This window comes from Grampus griseus, assembly GCF_964374135.1.
Source record: "Grampus griseus genome assembly, chromosome: 16".
NCBI lineage: Eukaryota > Metazoa > Chordata > Mammalia > Artiodactyla > Delphinidae > Grampus > Grampus griseus.
Window position 1 is genome coordinate 62,000,718 of NC_139010.1, and position 22,925 is coordinate 62,023,642.

The 22,925-nt window shown below is 37.4% G+C and overlaps 1 protein-coding gene across 1 annotated transcript in view; it reads right to left on the reverse strand.

The window, feature by feature from the left end:
* CFAP43 (cilia and flagella associated protein 43) overlaps positions 1-22,925 on the reverse strand; it is a gene marked incomplete at both ends in the record, with an annotated part of 98,914 nt that overhangs the window by 53,388 nt on the left and 22,601 nt on the right. Inside the window, 6 exons of the mRNA XM_082673472.1 lie at positions 2,041-2,144; positions 3,931-4,079; positions 8,404-8,484; positions 14,986-15,102; positions 19,417-19,548; positions 21,161-21,228. Of these exons, the coding sequence (XP_082529598.1) occupies positions 2,041-2,144; positions 3,931-4,079; positions 8,404-8,484; positions 14,986-15,102; positions 19,417-19,548; positions 21,161-21,228 (651 nt within the window). The remainder of the gene's footprint in view (positions 1-2,040; positions 2,145-3,930; positions 4,080-8,403; positions 8,485-14,985; positions 15,103-19,416; positions 19,549-21,160; positions 21,229-22,925) is intronic.

Below are 22,925 nucleotides of genomic sequence, written 5' to 3' on the forward strand. Positions count from 1 at the left end.
ATTTACATATTTAGGTTACCTGTTTGACCTCATTAAACAATTGGATTTGCTTCAATTCTGTCTTAAACCATCTATCTCATCAGCTTCCAGGATTTCAAGATCAGAATTCTATCATTAAACTTTGAACTACAAATCTTCATTTCCAAATTTATGGTAAAGATTCCCAAATGAAGAGTTTATTGGCTTCAACTCTACAGAGCTATCACCCTATCCCTCTACCTCCATAACTTTCTTTTTCCCTGAGGTTTTTTGTTTGTTTGTTTGTTTGTTTGTTTTTGCGGTACGTGGGCCTCCCACCGTTGTGGCCTCTCCCATTGCGGAGCACAGGCTCCGGACGCGCAGGCTCAGCAGCCATGGCTCACGGGCCCAGCCGCTCTGCGGCATGTGGGATCCTCCCGGACTGGGGCACGAACCCATATCCCCTGAATCAGCAGGCGGACTCTCAACCACTGCGCCACCAGGGAAGCCCTTCCCTGAGTTTTTACTTCAATTGATGACAGCACAAACTTCCACCATCCAGGTTAGAAACTTTGGAGTCATTGCTGATCACTCCCTTTCACATATAATCAATTTTCAAGTCCTACCAATTCCATCACTCAGAGCTGTCCCCTCCTTTCTCTTCCCATGACTGCTGCATGGCCTCGTACATTGTGGAAAAGAGCACAAGCCCTGAAGCCGGTCTTCCTGAGTCTGAGTCCCGGCTCCACCACCACCTACCTTCAAGGCTTAGAACAAATACATAACCTCATTGTACCTCAATTGTCTTATGTTTAAATTGGGCATAACAGTAGCCTCTACCTCATAAAAGTTGTCTGTAAGAATTAAATGAATTAACACATGCCAAGTACTTAGAATACTGGCTATCACATGGCAAGGAATCCCTCAATAAATGTTGGCTATTGTTATGATTAATATCATTTCTTGCCTAAGTTACTGTAATATTACAGTTTCCTAACTCGTCTTTTTTATTCCATTCTCTTGTCTTTCTGCTCCAGCCTTCACAGTGATGCCAGAGTCATCCTCTAAAAACCAAGTCAAATCACACCAGTCCCATCTTGAAAACATCTGATGATGTGTCATTAACTACAGAACAAAGTCCAGACTCCTTGGATTGATGTTCAGCGTGCTCCACTTTCTTTCAGACTTTTTCACCATGATCATCATCTAGTAAACTCTTATTTACCTGTTACACTAGACTACTTACCATTCCAAGTGCCTTTGCTCAAACTTTTGTCCCAAGCTAGTATACCAACAAGCCCCATCCTCCACTACTTTAAGTCTTTGGAAAACTCTCCCCCAGTCCTCTGTGCCACCCCATCACTTCCACTCCTTTCTTCACACATGGCAGAATTAATTGCTTCTTCCCCTGAGCCTACACAGATCTCTGCTATTACTCTTCCACTAAATTGTCTCCTTGACCTTTCGATGCTCCTACAGAGCCTAGGTTCAGCATCTTACACCTAGCAGGCACTCAATTTTTAAAAATCAATACATAGATTTTAAAATATACATACATATTTGGTATGTAAAGCCAGAAAGAAAAGTATTAGTTCTTATTATTTATCACCTAAGCGCTATCTCACCTACCAAATCTGTGGTTTACCTGGGCGTTTGGATGCACATTACTGCAAAAGCTGGATGTCATTTTGTTTAAAGAGGAAACTCTAAAGATGCATGGAACAAAACTTTCTTTGGATATCTTAATTAAATAGAGACCAAATGTTATTTAAAAAGTATTTCAGGGATAAACCAACCCAGCGTTCTTTTGTAGTAACATTGGAAACATTTAGCCATTTCATTAATTCATTAATTGATTCAAGAAGATTTATTTACCATCAACTATGTACCAAGTACATGTACCGAAACCTCTAAATATGATGTGGGAATTCTCTTAAGTAACTTTGAACAGTTATTTAAATATCTCTGTTTTAGAAAACATGCTACAAGTAATTGTTTCACCGTAGCCCCATTTTCACAACTTTAAATTCTTTGGAATAAAGTGACCAATATTTTAAGTTAATAAGCATTCTACGTAAGTACCTATGAATCCAAGAATCTGAAATAAGCTTGAGGGTTTGGCATCGATAACAAAGACATGTCCTTCTGATGTTCCAACTAATAGATATATTCCTCTCTGGTCATACCTAGAAAAGAAGAAATCTGATTATCAGATTCTACTTGTTTCACTAATAAGATGGTAAACAACTTTATTGAATGACGGCATGGAGATGCATCCAAAACCAGCTATTCTTATGGTTTGTGATTTTTAATATTATCAGACCTTATAAAAGGCGAGTGATTATATATAAACATAATCATTACATTCTAGGCTAATACTGTTTCCCAATTGCAACTTATAAGTACATGGTCAAGAAGATTCACTAAAAATGGGTAACCATTTCATCATAAGTAAATGAAATATGACAGTAAAGCTTTCTTAATATTTCAAGTGGACATAAGCAATTGTCAAAGTAGTGATGAGTAGAACATTCCAATGCCTCTCAGTACCCATCCTGGCAGAAAGAGGAAGAATGTAGTGAAATGTTTCTATCCTATCATCAAATTGGAACAAGTGGGAAATGCGAATTAGGGCAAGAGAGAAAGATCTGAAAAAGGAGCACCAAAAAATACAGTACAGAGGAGCAGGATGTAAATGGAGGGAGACTACAGATCCTTCCCCACTGAGCCAGAGGCAGCAGAGCTTGTAGCAACAACACAGATGGTGGAAACCCAGCTCCTCCCGGCACTAGTTGAGTAATCTTGGGCAAATGCTTCCCTTAACCTCTCTGAACCTAAATTATCTCACTTGTGAAATAGGAACAAGCATAATACTTTTCTGAATGTGGGGCAAATATCACACTCAATAAGCTACAATGTGTGACAGCACCTCAAGCTGTAAAGCAGGGCATAAATGTCATTTCTTATTAATACTATTATGATATAACGAAAGAAAGAATAATAACATGAATCTAAATCCAATGCTCTATGCTGTCTTCTTAAAAGTATTGCTTCAAAAAATGTGAAATCGGGCTTCCCTGGTGGCACAGTGGTTGAGAGTCCGCCTGCCGATGCAGGGGACACGGGTTCGTGCCCCGGTCCGGGAAGATCCCACATGCCGGGGAGCGGCTGGGCCCGTGAGCCATGGCCACTGAACCTGCACGTCCGGAGCCTGTGCTCCACAACGGGAGAGGCCACAACAGTGAGAGGCCCGCGTACTGCACACACACACACACAAAAAATGGAAATCAACTAAATGTCCATCAGTATACTGTCTTTTAAAAATTATGGTATACCCATAGAATGGAATGCTATGTAGCTGTAAAAAAGAATGAGGAAGGTCTTCATGTGTGGATAGAAGACCTTCTCTAAGACATACCATTAAGTGAAAAAAAAAAAAAAAAATTGAGGTGCAGAACATTGTATATGGTTTGCTGCCCCATAAGAGCCAAGGCAATGACTCTGGAGCCCAATTGCCTCGGTTCAAATCCTAAAACTTGCCATTTACTATGCGTGTAATATTAATTATTATTTAAATTCTTTGTGCATCATCTTCCTTATCTCTAAAATGGACACAATAAGAATATCTATCTCATGAAGTTAATACAACAGAAGTGCTTGGCACACTCTAAGTGCTTGATATGTATTCATATAATTAAAAGGAAGTACTTTTTTTTTACTTGCTTGTGAATAAAATATATCCATGAGAAATTGGTAACAGGCTGCCTCCAGCGAGGAGAACTGGGTATTCAGGGACAAGCGTGGGAAACTGTACCATACACTGCTCTGTACTTCTTGAAGGTAGAACTGAGTCAGTATATTAATTTTCAAAACAATACATGTAAAACTTAAAATTAAAAGAAATCAGGGCTTCACTGGAATTCTCAACAGACAGGCCTGCCAAAGTTGCTGCCAGAAGCAGGCATTACTTACAGGAGGTGCTGCACGGGCGATTCAGAGAGATAGGCCTTATGAACTGAGTGAGGGGATTCAACGTCCTGGATGTCGAGGAAGTGGACAAAGCCACCCTTGGTCCCCACGGCTGCAGAGAGGGAGGAGGGAGAGCAAGCCAGAACTGTTGCCTGTTTAAAATAAACGCCATACAGAAACAGACTCACAGATATGGAAAACAAACTTGTGGTTACCAAAGGGAAGAGACAAGGAGGGAGGGACAAATTAGGGGTATGGGATTAACAGACACAAACTACTATACATAAAACAGATAAGCAACAAGGGTATACTGTAGAGCACAGGGAATTATACCTGCTACCTTGTAATAACCTATAATGGAGTATAACCTGCAAAAATACTGAATCACTATGATGTACACCTGAAAATAACACAGTATTGTAAATCAATTACACTTCAATATAAAATAAAATAAAATAACCCCCCAGATGCTCAACTTCACTGTGCCAGAAAATGAAACCTGCTCTCCCTCACATAAGAATTCTACAGTTTATTTGAAAAGCCTGCAGAACAAGAAGAGTGGCAAGTGTTGTGTGGTATTACAAATTATACACTCAACATTCTTCAGCTAATCGATAGCATAAGAAGTCACAGCAATCTGTACATCATCCTCTTTTATCCTAAAATTAGAATGATAAAAATATAAGGAAATTGCTTGAACTTTAAACCATGGCTTCATTTCTATCCTTAAATGATTGCAAAATTATTATACCTGATAATAATGAAAAATAAAATAAGAAATTTAAAATATATCCCTAGCATCTTTTGGACATCTTTATAGAATGTTAGCGATTTTTAAAAATCAGCATTCAACTGCTGGATAACGGTAGATCCTGAGATGCTGGCATAACCGAGGAAGACTTAAGAAAATAACTATTGAGTTGGCCAAAAAGTTTGTTTGGGTTTTTCCATAAGATGTTACAGAACTTTTTGGCCAACCCAATATATCACTGGACCATGTGGCCTGTCACCAAAGAAATGCATCACAGATTCCTGCTTATGTCGCGATCATTTACAGAAGATGATGTCTAAGAGAATAAATTTTTTGTCATGATACTTAAGGAATCAGATTCATTCCTCTATAGTTGTCACTGACAAAGCCCACTGGGTTTCCCCGGAAAAATAAGATGGAATCTAGGTGATAAGGTCTAACCTCTTCTTTTGTGCTTCATCTAGTTTCACTTGCTTATAGGGTGCTGTGTGCCGCAGTCTTGCACCCAGCACTTCAGACTAGGAAAGCGACACCTCGACTCCGTGGCCGTGTGGAGGAGCGCTGCCAATGACACCGCAATTCAAGATGGCGGCAGTGGCAGGCAGTGCGCAGAGACACTGCACCCAGAACTTGGATGTGAAACCAAAGCAGGACAGCTGCACTAGCGCCGCGAGAGCTCCAACCCCACCCCCCACCCCGTCCCCGCAATGAGGAGAACCATATAGAGCATCCCCACCCATCCCCCGTCCCAAAAACCTGTGCTCTAGAGCGAGAGCTCCCACCTCTCCGTTCTCCGATCAAAGAATAAAACTTTGTTTCTGAACCAAACTCAGTCTCAATCGATTGGCACGGGCAACACCAGAGAAGAGGACCCCTACTGGGGCCCAACTCGAAAGGGGTGGTAACATAATTACATTTTGTAGTTTGTTTTGAATAAAATAATGGAATGTTAGAAATAGAAAAGATCTTAAAGAGATCATTGTTTTGCAGACTAGAAAACGGAGGCAAAGAAAAATGTAGCAATTTGCCCCAGGATCCCATAGCTTGTAACAAAGCTCAGAGGAAAACTCAGGTGTCCTGCCCCATTAGAATGCACAGTTTCCCCATTGAGCAGGTTTTCATTTTGTTTTTTAAAGTGAATTTTCCAAGCCTTAACCAGTTTGAATCTTTAGTGGTATCTCAGTATGAAACTGGAAACGAAGTGGTGAGGGTTTGTTTTTTTAGCTAAAAGCCTTTATGGGAGATCTCAGTGTGTGTGTGTGTGTGTGTGTGTGTGTGTGTGTGTGTGTGTGTGTGTGTGTGTGTGTGTACGTGTGTCTGTGTGTCTGTGTTTCCTCAAAATAATCAGTTGAAATTACCCTCCATTCCAGGGCTATTGTGGACTAGGCTAAATATGTACAGCAATATTTGGAGGGGTCGTAGCTACCCTAGCAGGCACCATCAGGGGAAGCTAGTAGTGTTCATGCATCCTGCCATCATGACGCTGAGCAGGGTTCTCTAAGGACCACTGCCTAAAATGTTCATGGGGAGCACAGTCCCCAGCACAGGCAGGGAGATCTGGCCTCAGCACTGCTGGGTCAATACACTTATCATTTCCCCACGGGGCAGCAGTATCCTCCAGTAAGGAGAAACCACTGACTCTCCCCAATAAGAGCTGAACTACATGAGTGTACAATGCCTGGTTTGAAGCTCAAAGAAGGATTGTCTAATTAACTGTGACAGTCGTACGAATCTCTCCCCTCTGATCAGAGGAAGGGAAGACATCTGAAGCAGAAAGAGGGCCTTTTGGTGGTACCTATATCCCTCCTTAGCCAGGAAGTGCAAGGTAAGTCCTGATTATACAGACCCTTGGGTGGGTTGTTAAACATCTCTATGTCTCTCATCTGTAAAAGGTGTGATCAGATGAGCTTTAAGATTTTTCTAGTTCTAGTAATTCTAACAGAAATGAATACATATAAACCTTGTCACATAGATTATGGAATCTACACGTATTCTTTCAGGTAAGAATTTTTATCTTTACTTTTTAGGATGAGTTTTTTATCTCATTGAATTTTATGCATCTTATAATCCTCTTGCATCCTTTTGCATCTTGTAATCCTCTTATGTGACGTATGATGCTTCATCTTGTATTATAACTGAGATTTTAATTTATAACAGAGAAGGATTGTAACTCCTCTTCCTCCTACCAAGATCCATATCTCATCTAGAACTGTGTAATACAGAAAATGATAATTTAAGAAAAAATAGCATTACCACTGTTTCTTGGTCTTTTTATATTTTTTAAAATATTATTTTATGTAAAATGCACCATGAACATGGTGGAAAGAATGGTATCACCTTATGGTAGGCTAGGGTTAGGTTTAGGTAAGGAATTGTGGTTTGCCACCCAGCATCAACACACCTTCCTTCTGGAAAATTTCTTGAATATCCATTGAGAAACCATCTCTCCCCTATTTTCAGGGCTGAGTGGAACAGATCTGACTCCCATTTCCATGGCTGACTTTAAGCCAGTTAGCATTTCTCATCCCCCTGTCTACAGTGATTAGTTCAGGGTTATTATTAAGACATTAGGAGGTATTTACTAAGCCTTCTGAAAAGGAGAAACCTTTTCTCTTCCTCCTCCCACTGTAGGAGGCTTTCTTCCCTGATGATCTGATGTGACATTGGTACCTGTGGCATTTGGGTACCACTAAATGAAGCCTAAGATGAAACTAAAGACATAGTATACAGACAGAGAGGAAAACAAGATCCTTGGTAATATCATTTGAGTTGCTAGATCAAGCCACAGCTGAGCCCAGACAAACTCTATACTTTATAGTTGATTGAGTCAATAACCCCCACTTTTTAATTTTTGGTTCAAGTTGGTTAGAGTGGTACTTGTCTTTCATTTGTTTGTTTTAATTTATTTATTTTCGGCTGCACTGGGTCTTTGTTGCTGCACGTGGGCTTTCTCTAGTTTTGGCGAGCGGGGCTACTGTTCATTGCGGTGCACGAGCTTCTCATTGTGGTTGCTTCTCTTGTTGTGGAGCATGGGCTCTAGGCACATGGGCTTCAGTAGTTGTGGTATGCGGGCTCAGTAGTTGTGGCTCGCGGGCTCTAGAGCGCTGGCTCAGCAGTTGTGGCGCACGGGCTTAGTTGCTCCGCGGCATGTGGGATCTTCCCAGACTAGGGTTTGAAACCATGTTCCCCTGCATTGGCAGGCAGATTCTTATCCACTGCGCCACCAGGGAAGTCCCTTTCTTTCATTTCTAACCAATCCTCTTGAGGTTAGATGGGGTCATTTATCTAGTTATGGCCAAGGAGATGTATCATTTTTTAGTAAAAGCACTTAACTGCTAATTCAAGACCTTCCAGCACTCTTCCCATACCATGGCACTGAGGAGCTATTAGCTGGTGGAGCCTCTGTCGACTTTGTTCCCTGAAAGGCCGTGTGGAGCAGAGAACCTGTCAATCCACAATGAACTTACAGCCTGAGTGAGATATAAACCATTAGGGTTTCAGGAATAACTACCACCATACACCAATAGAGTACCTTATGTTCCACCCTCTGGGCTGTGGAATATACTTTATACACAAGAATTACTCTAATATATAAGGTAAAAATGCAATCAGGCCTCTGTAATGAGTATTTCCACAGACTATTGACATGTGAATATGAAAAAGTAGGTTGGAGTAGAATTCAATATATATATATATATTTAAATTCATTTATAAGGCACACTTACTGGGATATTCAGATAAATCCTGCTGACACAAGCACCATCCTCTATACCCCAAACACAAACTTCTCCTGACTGTGTGAGAGTCTGTAAAAGAAAGAAAAAGAAAACTCAAATGGAAAACAAGACTTTGCTATGGGAGTATGTTCTAAATTCCTTTCTAGTATGTCAATCTGATGATTTAGTATAAAATTTCATTTTATTTATGTGGATTAAAATTACAATTTCAACGTCAATACTTCTGATTTGAACAAATATTAACTATTACCTTTAATGCAATTTAAGTAACACATAATAACTAATTAGGATTAGAAAAGTGAAATAAAGTTTTTTTTTTCTGTGTAACATAATTGAAATAAGTTACTTGGAAATTCAATGAATTTCCTAGTGAATAAGCCTAGAAATAGAAAATCACAATTGGTATTTTAAAAAATTAATAGACTTTGCTTTAAAGAGCAGTTTTAGGATTACAGAAAATTTGAGCAGAAAGTAGAGAGTTGCACTTCCCTCCCTGCCCTTCCCAATATCCATACAATTTTCCCTGTTACTAACAACTTGCACTATTGTGGTATATTTGTTAGAACTGATGAGCCAATATTGATACAGTGTTATGGACTAAAGCCATAGTTTACATTAGGGTTTACTCTTTGTGTTATACATTCTATGGGTTTTGACAAACGTACGATGACATGTAATCACCATCACAGTATCATACAGAATAGTTTCACTGCCCTAAAAATCCTCTATGCTTCACCTCTTCATCCCTCCCTCCCTCCCCACTGAACCTCTGGCAACCACTGATTGTTTTTAGTGTCTCCACAATTGTGCCTTGTCCAGAATGTCTTACAGAGGGAACCATACAGCTTTCTCAGATTGCCTTCTTTCACAGAGCAATATGCATTTAAGGTTTCTCTATGTCTTTTCATGGCTTTATAGCTCATTTCTTTTTAGTACTGAATAATATTCCATTGTATGGATGTACCACAGTTTGTTTATTCATTCTCTTATTGAAGGACATCTTGATTGCTTCCAAGTTTTGGCAATTATGAATAAAGATGCTATAAGCATTCACATGCAGATTTTAGTGTGGGCATAAGATTTCAACTAATGTGGGTAAACACTAAGAAGCCCAATTGCTGAATCATATGGTAAGAGTATGTTTAATTTTGTAGAAGCTGTCAACTGTCTTCCAAAGTGGCTGTACCATTTTGCCTCAGTAGTGAATGAGGGTTTCTGTTGCTCCATATCCTCACTAGCACTTTGTATTGTCAGTGTTTTGGATTTTAGACATTCTAATAGGTGTGTAGTATTGTTTTAATTTGCAATTCTCTAATGACGAAAAACGTTGAACATCTTTTCATCATTATTTGCCATATCATTATTTGCCATATATTTGTATATCTTCTGTGTTAAGGTGTTTATTCAGATTTTTTCCCCATTTTTCAATGGGGTTGTTTATTTTCTTATTGTTGAGTTTTAATAGTTCTTTGTATATTTTGGATACCAGTATTTTATCAGATATATGTTTTGCAAAGATTTTTCTTCCAGCCTGTGCTTTGTCTTTTCTTTCTCTTAACAGTGTCTTTTGCAGAGCAGAAGTTTTTAATTTTGATGAAGTCCAGCTTATCAATTTTTTCTTTCATGGATTGCATTTTTGGTGTTGTGTCTAGAAAGTCATTACCAAACCCAAGGTCACTTAGATTTTTCTCCTTTGTTATCTCCTAGGAGTTTTATAGTTTTCGTATTTTACATTTAGGTCTACAATCCATTTTGAGTTAATTTTTTGTGAAGGGTGTAAGATCTGTGACTAGATTTTTTTTCTTTTTTGGCATGTGAATGTCCATTTCCTCCTGCACCATTAGTTGAAAAAATCTATGCTTTCTCAATTAAATTGCTTTTGCATATTTGTGAAAGGTCAGTTGACTATATTTCAAGACACTGTTCCATTGATCTGTTTGTTTATTCTCTCACAAATACCATACTGTCTTGATTACTGTAGCTTTATAGTAAATATTGAAATTGGGTAGTGTTAGTCCTACCCAATTCTAGAATCAGTTCTAGAATCAGTAAGTTCTAGAATCAGCAAGTTCTAGAATCAGTTTATTGATATCCACAAAATAATTTACTGGGATGTTGATCGGAATTGCATTGAATCTATAAGACAAGTTAGAAAGAATCAACATCTTAATAATACTGAGTCTTCTTACCCATGTACATGAAATATTTATGCATTTATTTAGATTTTGTTTGATTTCTTTCATCAGAGTTTTATAGTTTTTATCATATATATCCTGTACATATTTTGTTAGATTTATTCCTATTTTACTTTTTCAGTGCTAACATAAATGCTATTGTATGGTATTAAATTTCAAATTCCAATTCTTCACTGCTTGTATAAGAAAGCAATTGACTTTTGTATATTAAACTTGCACCCTGCAACCTTGTTATAATCACTTAGCTCCAGAAGGATTTTTTATTGATTCTCTGGGATTTTCTACATAGACAATCAGGTCATCTAAGAACAAAGTTTTATTTTTCTTCCCTCACAATCTTAATACCTTTTATTCCCCACATCCCCTTTTTTTTTTTTTTTTTTTTTGTCTTATTGCATTTAGGACTTCCAGTTGATTTCATTAAGGTTTTCTTTTTTAAAGATGTCCTTTATCAGACTGAAGAAGTTACCCACTATTTGTTGTTTGCTGAGAGGTTTTGTTTTGTAATGTTATTATTAATTATTTATTCAATTTATTTAATAGATATAGGCTCAGATTATTTATTTCTCCTTGTATGAGTTTTGGTAGATTATATCTTTCAAAGAATTGGTCCATTTCATCTAAATTATCAAATTTGTAGGCATAGAGTTGTTCATAATATGGTTGGCCCTCTGTATCTGTGGGTTCTGCATCTGCAGATACGGAGAGCTGACTGTACTATGCCATTTTATATAAAGGACGTGACCATTCGTGGATTTTGGTATCCACGGGGAGTCCTGTAACCAATCCCCCATGAATACTGAAAGATGACTGAACTCTTTTATTATCCTCTTAATGTCCCTGGGGTCAGTAGTAATGACCCCTCTTTAATTTTCATTCCTGATGTTAGTAATTTGTATCTCCTCTCTCTCTCTCTCCCCCCTCCCCCCACTGCCTCATTAACTTGGCTAGAAGTTTATCAATTTTATTGATCTTTTTAAAGAACCAGCTTTTGGTTTCTTAGATTTTCTCTACTGATTTCCTATTCTTAGTTTCATTGCATTCTGCTCTCATTTTTATTATTTCTTTTCTTCTGCTTACTTTGGATTTAATTTCTTTTTTCTATTTCCTAAAGTGGGGGCTTAGATTATTGATCTTAAACATTCTTCTTTTCTAATATATGCATTGAACGCTATAAATTTCCCTCTAAGCCCTGTATTCACTGCAAAATCCCATAAATCTTGATATGTAGTATATTCATTTTCATTTAGTTCAAATTTTTAATTACTCTTAAGACTTCTTTGAGCCATGTGTTATTAGAAGTGTGTTGTTTACTCTCCAGTTATTTTGGGGTAGGGGGAGTTTCCAGCTACCTTTCTGTTATTTACTTCTAATTTAATTCCATGTAGCCTGAGAACGTATTTCTTTTAAATGGTTAAGGTATGTTTTATGACCAAGAATGTGATCTATTTTGGTGAATAATTCATGTGAGCTTGAGAAGAATGTATATTATGCTATCATTTGATGAGGTAGTCTATAGATGTCAATTAGATCCAGTTGATTGATGGTATTGTTCAATTCACCTATGATTTTGATCTTCTGCCTGCTGGTCTGTCTCTGAAAAATTTCTTTTAACATTCCTTGCAAGGCAGTTCTGCCAGTGACAAATTCCCTTAATTTTTATTTGTCTGAGAAAATATTTTTTCCTTCACTTTTGAAGGATAATTTTGCTGGATATAGAATCCTGGGTTTGTTTGTTTTTTTTTCTTTCAACACTTTAGATATTCACTCTACTTTTGCTTACATGATTTCTGAAGAGCAGACCACTGTGATTCTTACCTTTGTTTCTTCAAGGGTAAGGTTTTTTTTCCCTTTGGATTTTTTTCAAAATTTTTACTTTGTTTTTGATTTTCTATCATTTGAATATAACAAGCTTTGGTGTAGATTTTTTTGGTATTTATCCCGCTAGTGTTCTCTGAGCTTCCTGGATCTGTCATTAATTTTGAAAAATTCTCAGCTATTATTACGTGAAACATTTCCTCTGTTCCTTCCTTCCTTTCTTCTCCTTCTGGTATTCCTATTATGTGTATGTTATACCATTTATAATTGTCCCATGTTCTTGGATATTCTTTCTTTTTCATTCTTTTTTCTCTTTGCATTTCAGTGTTGAAGGTTCTACTGACATTCTTTATTGATTCTTTCCTTTGCAAAATTCAGTCTATTGATGAGCCCACCAAAGGCATTCTTCATTTCTGTTACACTGCTTTTTATTTCTAATATTTCTTTTTTTCTTTCTTAGAGTTTCCACATCTCTGCTCATATTATCCAGCCATTCTTTCATGTTGTCCACTGTTTCCATAAGAATCCCTAGTATATTAATCATAGTTTGTTTTAAATTTCTGGCCTGGTAATTACAATGTGTCTGTCATATCTGAGTCTAGTTCTGATGCTTGCTCTGTCTCTTCTGTTGTTGTCTTTTAGTATGCCTTATAATTTTTGTTCAAAGCTGGACATGATGTACTGGGTAAAAGAGTATGAATTAAATAGGCTATAGTGTGAGGTTTTATGTTTATCTGGCTAGGAGTTAGACTGTGTTTACTGATTGCTGTAGCTGAATGTGTCAGAAACTAAAATTTCCTCTGGTGTCCTTGTTTTGGTCTGAGATGTGCAGTTTCTCCAGTTGTAATCCCCCTGGGTACTGGCTCCAGTGGTGGTTTCTACTTCTGGGCATCTGCTCCAGTAAGCTGTAATTCTTTGCATCTGCCTGTCTGTCTCTATAATTTTGGGGGGAGTGGTTTTCCCTATGACCTCAATTATCTGATGGGTCTAAGAGGAATTATTGATTTTAAATTTATTCAGCTTTTTTCTTTTTAAGATATATTAATTAATTTATTTAATTAATTTATTTTTGGCTGCATTGGGTCTTTGTTGCTGTGCATGGGCTTTCCCTAGTTGCAGCAAGTGGGGGCTACTCTTCATTGTGGTGTGCGGGCTTCTCATTGCGGTGGCTTCTCTTGTTGCGGAGCATGGGCTCTAGGCACACGGGCTTCAGTAGTCGTGGCTCGTGGGCTCTAGAGTGCAGGCTCAGTAGCTGTGGTGCATGGGCTTAGCTGCTCCACGGCATGTGGGGTCTTCCTGGACCAGGGCTTGAACCCGTGTCCCCTGCATTGGCAGGTGGATTCTTAACCACTGCACCACCAGGGAAGCCCAATTCAGCTTTTTCTTGTTGTGAGGTTCTTTACATGCTGGACTGGAAACCCAAAGTTCATATTCATTTTTACAGATAATTTTTACGCTTTCACAGGATCAAGACTGAAAGCAGCTTAAAGTAACTACAATGTGATACAATTTAAATTCTGTTTCTTGAATACTAGGGAGTGGGTAACATGATACTATGGATCAAGTATCTAAATCCTAAACATGAAAATCTTGTATTAAACTTTTTTATTGAGTTGAAACAACCCTAAAAACAGACATAATTCTTATCAGAGAACATCTAGAAGAAAAATCACATAATCAGAAAAAAAAAATCACATAATCAGAATCTGAAGATTGGAAGGAACCTTAAGTGTTACCTATTCCATAGTCTATGTATTTTTTTATTTGCTAGAACTCCCAAAATCTTAATAGATTTGTTGATGAATTATATGAAAACTGAAATATGTTTCTTGAGACCAACTAAAAGTAAGCAGTTAAACACCAGAAATAATTTTTCTTTTCTGCATGTAGAGGGAAGTTTTTTTTTTTTTCCTAAGTAGACTGAATACATGTTTTGTGCATGGCAACTATTTCGTTTTCATTTTCAGATCGGGCTGCATCACTCTGAGAGGGTAAACACTAATAGTTTAATAAGTGTTGACAACTCATTAGCAATGAATGTGTTTAACGACCTGACTTGGAAAGCTTGGATGGTGAATACAAACAGGATGGCTCCTACAGGGAACTCTGCTCAATATCATGTAGCAACCCAAGTGGGAAAAGAATTTGAAAAAGAATAGATACATGTATATGTATAACTGAATCACTTTACTGTACACCTGAAACTATCACAACATTGTTAACTATACTCTAGTATAAAACAAAAAGTTTAAAAAATAAAAACAAACAAACAAACAGGATGGCTCCTAAGATTTTAATTGCTTTGGTCATGTTCAGAGACTTAATATTATGAAGTCACAATATGACGATGTCATTCTAACTGGGGAGTAGATTTGATGATGGAAGTGGTTGGCATTTCTACCACATCTTCAAGAGTACGCTTGGGGGACTTCCCTGGTGGTCCAGTGGTTAAGACTTCGTGCTCCCAATCCCAATGCAGGGATTTACAATAGGTTGCACATGAACTTCCAAAATCTTACCCTTAAATCCTACTGTGAAACAATACCATATTCCTTACCATGCAGTATTCATTTCCAGGTGTGATAAAGTCTGTTGCCTGAAATTTCCCATCACAAGCCGCTAGGAGTTTTTCAAAGGTTGGCTCCTCATCAAAAGTGTAAATATAAATAGATCCCTGTAAACATACCAAAAAAGAAAAAAATAATGCAATTGTGTGTTCAGTTCAACAAATAGTTATTAAATGCTTACTGTGAACAAGGCACTGTGTGAGAAAAGGTAGTGGGAAAGTAGAGATAAACTCAGTAAGGCCCTGACCTTGAGGAGCTTAAAATATAAATGTTTATTGATTCATTCATTCATTCCTCAATTAACATAATCAATAAATAGGACTTTCTTCTTTTCTCCATTTCCAAGCATTTTTTAAGATTACAATACATATCAAAGCACTTTTTCCTGACTTTAAAAATAATGTCTACTTATGCAGAAAATTTGGAAAATGTAGAAAACCAGAAAAGTTGTTAAGATGAACTAACTTCTATCACATATTAGACCATGGTGGGCACTAACAAAAACTTTTAAATGTACATTTGTGAAAATTGTAGAGGTGTGGCTGAAGCTGTTACTTATGACGTGTTTATCATACTCAGGTTCCAAATTCACCTCTCCAAAAAATCTATCCTGGACATTATGCATCCCTGCCAAGTAACTGTAATACGGTCTGTTTATTTAACTAGCGATAAGAAGTCTGCTTTCAACTGATCACAAGTTCTTCAAGTTTACTTAGGTTAAACATGAATATTTTCGTTCCTGTTTATCTAAAAAATACAACTCTGTAAAGTCTAAAATTTGGTAGGTATTTACTGATTTTACCTTTCATTCATTTACCTTTCATTAATTCCTTCAACAAATAATGAGTGGATACACTGTGCCAGACACAGCTCTGGATGCTGGGGCTGCATCAGAGGACAAAACAGACAAAAGTTCCCTTCCCTTATGGAGCTTACATTCTACTGGGGACTTTGGCCAATGAATAAGATATCTAAATAATATATATTGTAAGTTAAAGAGCAATAATTATAAGAAGAAAAAAATAAAGCAGGGAAAGAGGATATGACATGGCAAAATAAGAGGGTGAAATTCTAAACTGAGTGTCCAAGAAAGGCTTTACAGAGAAGGTGTGTTTAGAGAAAAGACTTGAAGGAAATGAGGAAGGGATTCATGTGGATTCTGTGGGAAACGCATTCCAGACAGAAGGAACAGCCAGTGCAAACACTCTGAGGGAGGAGCATGCCTGGTGCGTGTAAGCAAGCTGCATGATGACCAGCATGACTGAAGCAGGGTGAATAAGAAGAGTCGCGGGAGATAAGGCCAGTGTGGGGAGTGGAGTCCACATTATGAAGGGCCTTGTAAAGCATAGTGAAGATTTTGGCTTTTACTCAGAATAACATGGGGAATCACTGGAGGGCTCTGAGTAGTAGAGAGAGATGCTTTGCTCACTTTGGCTGCTATGTTGAGTACACATAGTCTATTCTATCATGTACTGAGAAAAGTATACTAAAATCTCCTATTGAGATCATGATTTTGTTTTTCCTTGTCATTTTGTCATGTTTTGAGGCTATTTTATTTGGTACATATATATTTTAAAAGTTTATGTATTCTTAGTGAATTTAACCTTTTACTATTCTAAAATAAGCCCATTTATTCTTAGTAATGAACTTTGCCTATAAGTCTTTTTTGCCTAATATTAATATATCTCCAAAGGCTTTCTTTTGGTTAATGTTTGCATGATATAGCTTTTCCCATTTTCTAAATTTACTTTCAATTTTTAATTTATTTTCAATGTTACTGTATTTTTTTAAATTTACTTTCAATCTTATGCTTTAGATATGTCACTTGAAAACAGTGCAGAGTTAGGTTTGGATTCTTTTTGTTGTTGTTGTTGTTGGTGTTGCGGTACACGGGCCTCTCACTGTTGTGGCCTCTCCCATTGCGGAGCACAGGCTCCGGACGTGCAGGCTCAGCGGCCATGGCTCATGGGCCCAGCCGCTCCGCAGCATGTGGGATCCTCCCAGACCGGGGCACGAACCCGCGTCCCCTGCATCAGCAGGCGGACTCCCAACCACTGTGCCACCAGGGAAGCCCTGGATTCTTTTTAAATCAAATATGGTAATCTTCGCCTTTTAACTAGACCAACTATTCTGTTTTGCTTTAATTGTAATTACTAGTATATTTGAGATTAAACATTACATTTTAATTTATGCTTTCTATTTTCTCATTTGTTTTGTGTTTCTTTTTCTCTCTTTTCTTACCTTGTTTTGCGTTTTTTTTTAACATTTCACTTCCCCCCTCTATGATGTGGAAATTTCATCTGATGTTTCAGTTCTTCCATGGTTACCTTAGCAGTCAGAACATGCATACTTAGCTTATAAATATCAGAAGTTACTTAAAACATTTACTCTCTTCCCAGGAAATAAAATAAACTTGAAATACATTATTCCATTTACTCCTTTCCCTCCATCTTACATTATTGTTGTCTGGAATTTTAATTCAATGTTATTTTTAAACCCAACTTTGAATTATTTGTGCTGTTTTATACAGTCAGTGTTCACTTACATTTCTCTACACATTTACTACTGCTCTTCATTCTTTTTGCATCCCAGTCCTTCCACCTGGGGTCATTTTCCTTCTGCCTGAAGTACATTCTTTAGAATTTTCTCTAGTGATGATGTGCTAACAAACTCTCAATTCTGGAGTATCTAGAAAGTCTTTTTTTACCCCTGTACTGAAAAGTATTTTCCCTGACTATAGAATTCCGGGTGGTAGTAACCTTATTTCACTAAATCAGGGGTCAGCAAACTTTTTCTGTAAAAGGACAGCTAGTAAATATACTAGGCTTTGCAGGCCATGTGGTCTCTCACAACTACTTAATTCTACCATTGTAGTGTGAAAGCAGCCATAGATAATACATAAACAAGTGGGTCTGACTGTGTTCCAGTAAAACTTTATTTACAAAAACAAGCAGCAGGCTGGTTTTGGCCCATGGGTCTACAGTTTCCTGACCCCTGCACTACATGGAAGATCTCATTCCACTCTTTCTTACTTACATTATTGCCAGAGTAGTCAGCTGTTAGTGTCACTGAAAGTCCTTTGAAATAATCTGTTTTTTTCTCTGACTGCTTTTAAGATTTTCTCTTTGTCTTTGGTTTTCAAAAATTTCACTTTGTTAAGTCTAAGTGTGTATATTTTTCCTGCTTGGGATTCACTGGGCCTCTTGAAGCTGTAAATTCATGTCTTTAATCAGTTCTGGAAAATATCTCTTTAAATATTACCTCTGTCTCACTCTCTCTTCTCTTTGGGATTCCAATCAAATACATGTTAGATCTTTTCACTGTATCATTCATTTCTCTTACCCTCCCTTCTGTATTTCCCATACTTTTGTCACTTGGGTTCATTCTGGACAACTTCTTCTGATCTATCTTCCATTCATTGATTCTCCAGTCTTCTGTCAGACATAGTCATTTAATTTTTTCTTTGTTAGTATATTTTTATTTTTTAGAACTTCTATTTGTGTCTTTCTCCCTTCTGTTATGTTACTTTTTTTATTGTTTCCTGTTCTCCATAGATATTTTAAATTTGTCATTTATTAAAACATCGTTAGCACAGTTTAACTTCTGGTAATTACAGAAACTTAAGTCTTTCCATATTTAAATTTAAATTTCTTTTAGGCAGAAAATCATTGAACTTTACTTGTAATTCATCTAAAATCATTGCCTAACAATATAAACTAATATATCCTGACCTAAGAGTCTTCCCAACAGTATAATTCAGGTGGGCACTTGATTTTAACCTGTATTTATTTCCCTCCCTTCTTCTCTTACAGAACCTGTGTTTTCCTTAGAGAACCACCCATGACCCCAGTCTCAGTTCATGTTTGGGTGGATTGACTCTACCCAGGGTCCAATGGTAGACATGTGACTTAGGCCTGGTCAATGAGAGTTTAGAATCCCTCTGGACATAGTACTTGACCCAGGGGTAGAGAGGTGACCCAAGTTAGTACAATGAGTCTAGATTCCAGGACATTTTTTTCCAACTGGTATTTTCTACCAGGGTCACCAAGAGGATAAAAGTATAAAATTGGAGTTGCAGAAGGCTCTCTTGACACCACAGGGGCGAGTCTGCATAGAAAAGGAGGAAGCAGAGAGGAAACAGAGCCAAGATATGGCAGAAAAACAAGGCATGCAGCCTCGTGGGAGCTCCTGGATTTATATCAATTCCTTGCTTGCTTTCAGTTATACACACAAAAACAAACAAACAAACATCTTTCTGTTATTTAGGTCTTTTAAACTGGGTATTTTTTCATTTTCAAGCTAAAGAGTCCTGGCTAGTAGTGTTATCATTATGCAACACACTCTGCCCTTCATTCCTGTCATGCAATGATGATAATAATAATATCTGAAATTTCATGTCAAGAAACCACCATCTAGCATACCTTGTCTGTCTGAATCAGCAACATTCTGTAACTGGGAGAAAACATCAAATGTTCCACAGGCTCTTCAACCTCAAGAAAATCCTCTACTTTGTAATTTGTATCTTTAATAAGAAAAGAATACACAAAGCCATCCTAGAGACCAAAAACAATGAGATAAATGAAGAAAATTAGTCTTGATCAATGCATAGTATTCAATATACTTTCCTCATCAAACAAGCTAAGAATTATTGATTACCATCTACTATTCATTTTTGGAATCATCATCTATGTTTACATTATCTAGAATGCCGTGGCTTCTTACCTTTATTTAGCCAACTTTTAACCATGTTTCCTGGTCAATTTTCAATTTTATCTCTTTTGTGACACATTTTTCAATTACCTAAAACTTTACTGATCTCTCCTTTCTTTGAACTTCTTTAGCATTTATCTTCTTACCACATTCTTCATTATATAGGAGGTGGGGCAGATGAGGCAGAGTTTATCGTGTGGCTGGTATCCAGAAGTCTCCTTACTTCAAAGACCTTAGCCTTAATGTATGTATAATCATCATTATGTGCATTTCCTAAATCTCTAAATGACTCAAAGGTAGGGAGTGTGCTGTTTATTTCCTTTGTATTTTCTTTTCTAGTTTTTCACACAGTGCTAGAAACAGGGCAAGTATCCAGTAAAAAAGCGTTGGTTAAATGTTGATCAGTTAGTTGTAAAGAGCTTTAGGTTAATTTAACTACTCTCAAGAAAAACGGCTGGGTTCAGACTTAAGACCTGGGGGGAGAAATGTGCAAGGTGCTTTCTCCATGCCCATCATCCTTCTCCATCCCTCACCAGAGCAGATGCTCCAACCTCTCCTTTAAACTAGGTTAAAAAAACACACCAAGGGTGGCCTTGAGAAGGACAAATGCAGACTAAATGTAGGAGGAAGCAGTCCGTTGCAAGGTTGGGGAGAGGAGATTACAAGCTACATGTAGGTTAATGAGCTCCAGATTGTTTCTTGTTGGTGGAGCTACATCTCTCATTCTGACATCATTGCCTAGCTGCCCTTAGGTTCCTGGAGATGTGATCTGTGGCAAAAGATGACACAAAGCTAACAGTGTTCTGGGATGGCTACCAGTAGACCTGAGATTTTAGTGTAGGTCAGCTCCAAACCTTAGCATTGATTACAACCACATGGAAATGTAACTTGGTCTGGCCTCTTTTCATACTTACTGAGGCTATGTGCCCTAATAAATGAGAGCAAGAACTTTGGAGTTTGCCACACCTGGGTTCAAGTCCCAGCTTCTCCACTTACTGGCTGGTGAACTCTCTAAGACTTGACTCCTTTGTGCGTGTGTGTGTGTGTGTGTGTGTGTGTGTGTGTGTGTGTGTGTGTGTGTGTGTGTGTTTGTGTGTGTTTGGGGGGTTGGATTTTTTTAATCCTGTTTTTGCTTATTTGCAGTAAGATAGACATATAATAGATCATTATACATTTTGTATACATTTGAAATTCTTCATAATAAAAAGTTTTACAATAAACATCTCCCCAAACAGAATTTTAATTAATAACCTGACAGAACTTGACATCCCAAATTATGGCTCATCATAGAAAATGGAAGCAAATGGAAATTGTATATTTTCTTTTCCTTCTATTTGAAATAAATTTTTAACCATTTTTTAATTGAAGTATAGTTAATTTACAACGTTGTGTTAGCTTCAGATGTTTGTATATTTTCTTGAAAGCAATTAATTTTGAAGAAAAAAAATACATTACAATTCCAGAAGCAAGCACGCCTCCCTTCTGATATGCCACGGTGACTGGACTGACAAGATTTCTTCCAACTTTGGAAAAGAAAAACAAGGTGACACGTAATTAAAAGTGCTGTACAGAGCAATTAATCTCACTTGCTTTCCTAGGACTATTCATTTCTTTGTAATTCTTCTTTCCACAAATCAACGTCCTATCAGGATATGTGCTATGCTTCTCAAACAATGAAGAATAAAAGCTGTTTTGCAATGACTACTGATGTAAATCACACAAGTTTTTTTCTTTTAATGTCCTGTATCATCAGATCTATGGAAGTAACATTGTGGAATTATATAGTTAATATATTTTCTTTTTTAGGAAAGCAATTATCAGAAATTTTAAGGGGTCAGAAAGGAAAAAGACAAAAACTGTATTATTATTAAGCTGTATACTTAAGATTTGTACATTTTATGGTACATAAATTTATACCTCAGTAAATAAAACACAGTGGACTTAAAAAAGTAAAAAGAAAAAGTGATCTATAAGAACTTTGTTATTAATAAAATATTGTCCTGGGGAAAGTAACAAAAAGCATATTAGCTTTTATGTAGATAAACCACAAGAACTACAAGATCAAAGGCTCAGAGACATGTATCAGACTTCTACTAACTGAACACTACATGCTTGGCATTTCGCCAGATGCTAAGACACATACTGTCCTTTCCTCAAAGACTATTCACCCCAGCAGTCTCTTCTTTCCAATCCAACTGCCACCAGAGTCCAGGTTGCTATGACTCCTGGCCTAGTCTAGGTGCCTGCTACTTATAGCCACCCACTTCTAGGATTGTGCTTCCCTGAACTATGGATAATTAATCTCCCCAAGCACAATTCCAGTTGGGGCACATCCCCATTCAGGAGTTGATGTCAGTCCACTGTCAGCTGAATTAAGTATAAATGCCTTAGTCAGACATTCAAGGTCAGATATGGTATCAGATAGATGTCCCTTTGTTCCCCACTATTCCTGCATAACACTCGATGCTCCAGACAAACTGGACCAGTTCTTTTTCTCAGCCTTCCCCATGTTTTCTTGTTTATGCAGATACCATTGCCCCAAATTCCACCTACCCTCATCTCTGTCTGTGAACCCATCCTTTAAGGGCTATATTAAATGCCACCTACAAAATGACCTAACTTGGCAGTTTTCCCTCATCTGAATTCCCATAGCACTTTATGAAGTTCTCCTCACATCTTAATTTTCCTGGCTGCAATTATTTGTCAACTTGTCTTATTCTCTCTAATAAAATATAAATCAGCACCTTCAAGGTGCTGATTATGAGATTATATATTTGCCACCTATGTCAACTTGGAGGCACCTTGCTTAGTGTCCTCCACATTGTAGAAGCTAGATAAATATTTATTTAAAAGTATTTATAATATATCATGAAAATAATAAAAAATAGTGTACAGAAAGGAAATAGTGAACAATATAAGACAACATACAGGGACTTCCTTGGTGGTCTATTGGTTAAGACTCTGCGCTTCTACTGCAGGGGGCGCAGGTTCGATCCCTGGTCAGGGAACTAAGATCCAGCATGCCGCGAAGTGTGGCCAAAAAAAAAAGACTACGTACAACTAAGTCCTAAATTGTGTAAAACATTACAAGTGTGATAGGGATTTGGAAATGCGAAACACTGTTCGGTAATTCACTTTACAAACACACAGAAGTGCCAATTTACTCCCTAGCAATCTCTGGAATTAAACTATAGAGCCAAAGTTTGAGTAAGTCACAGTT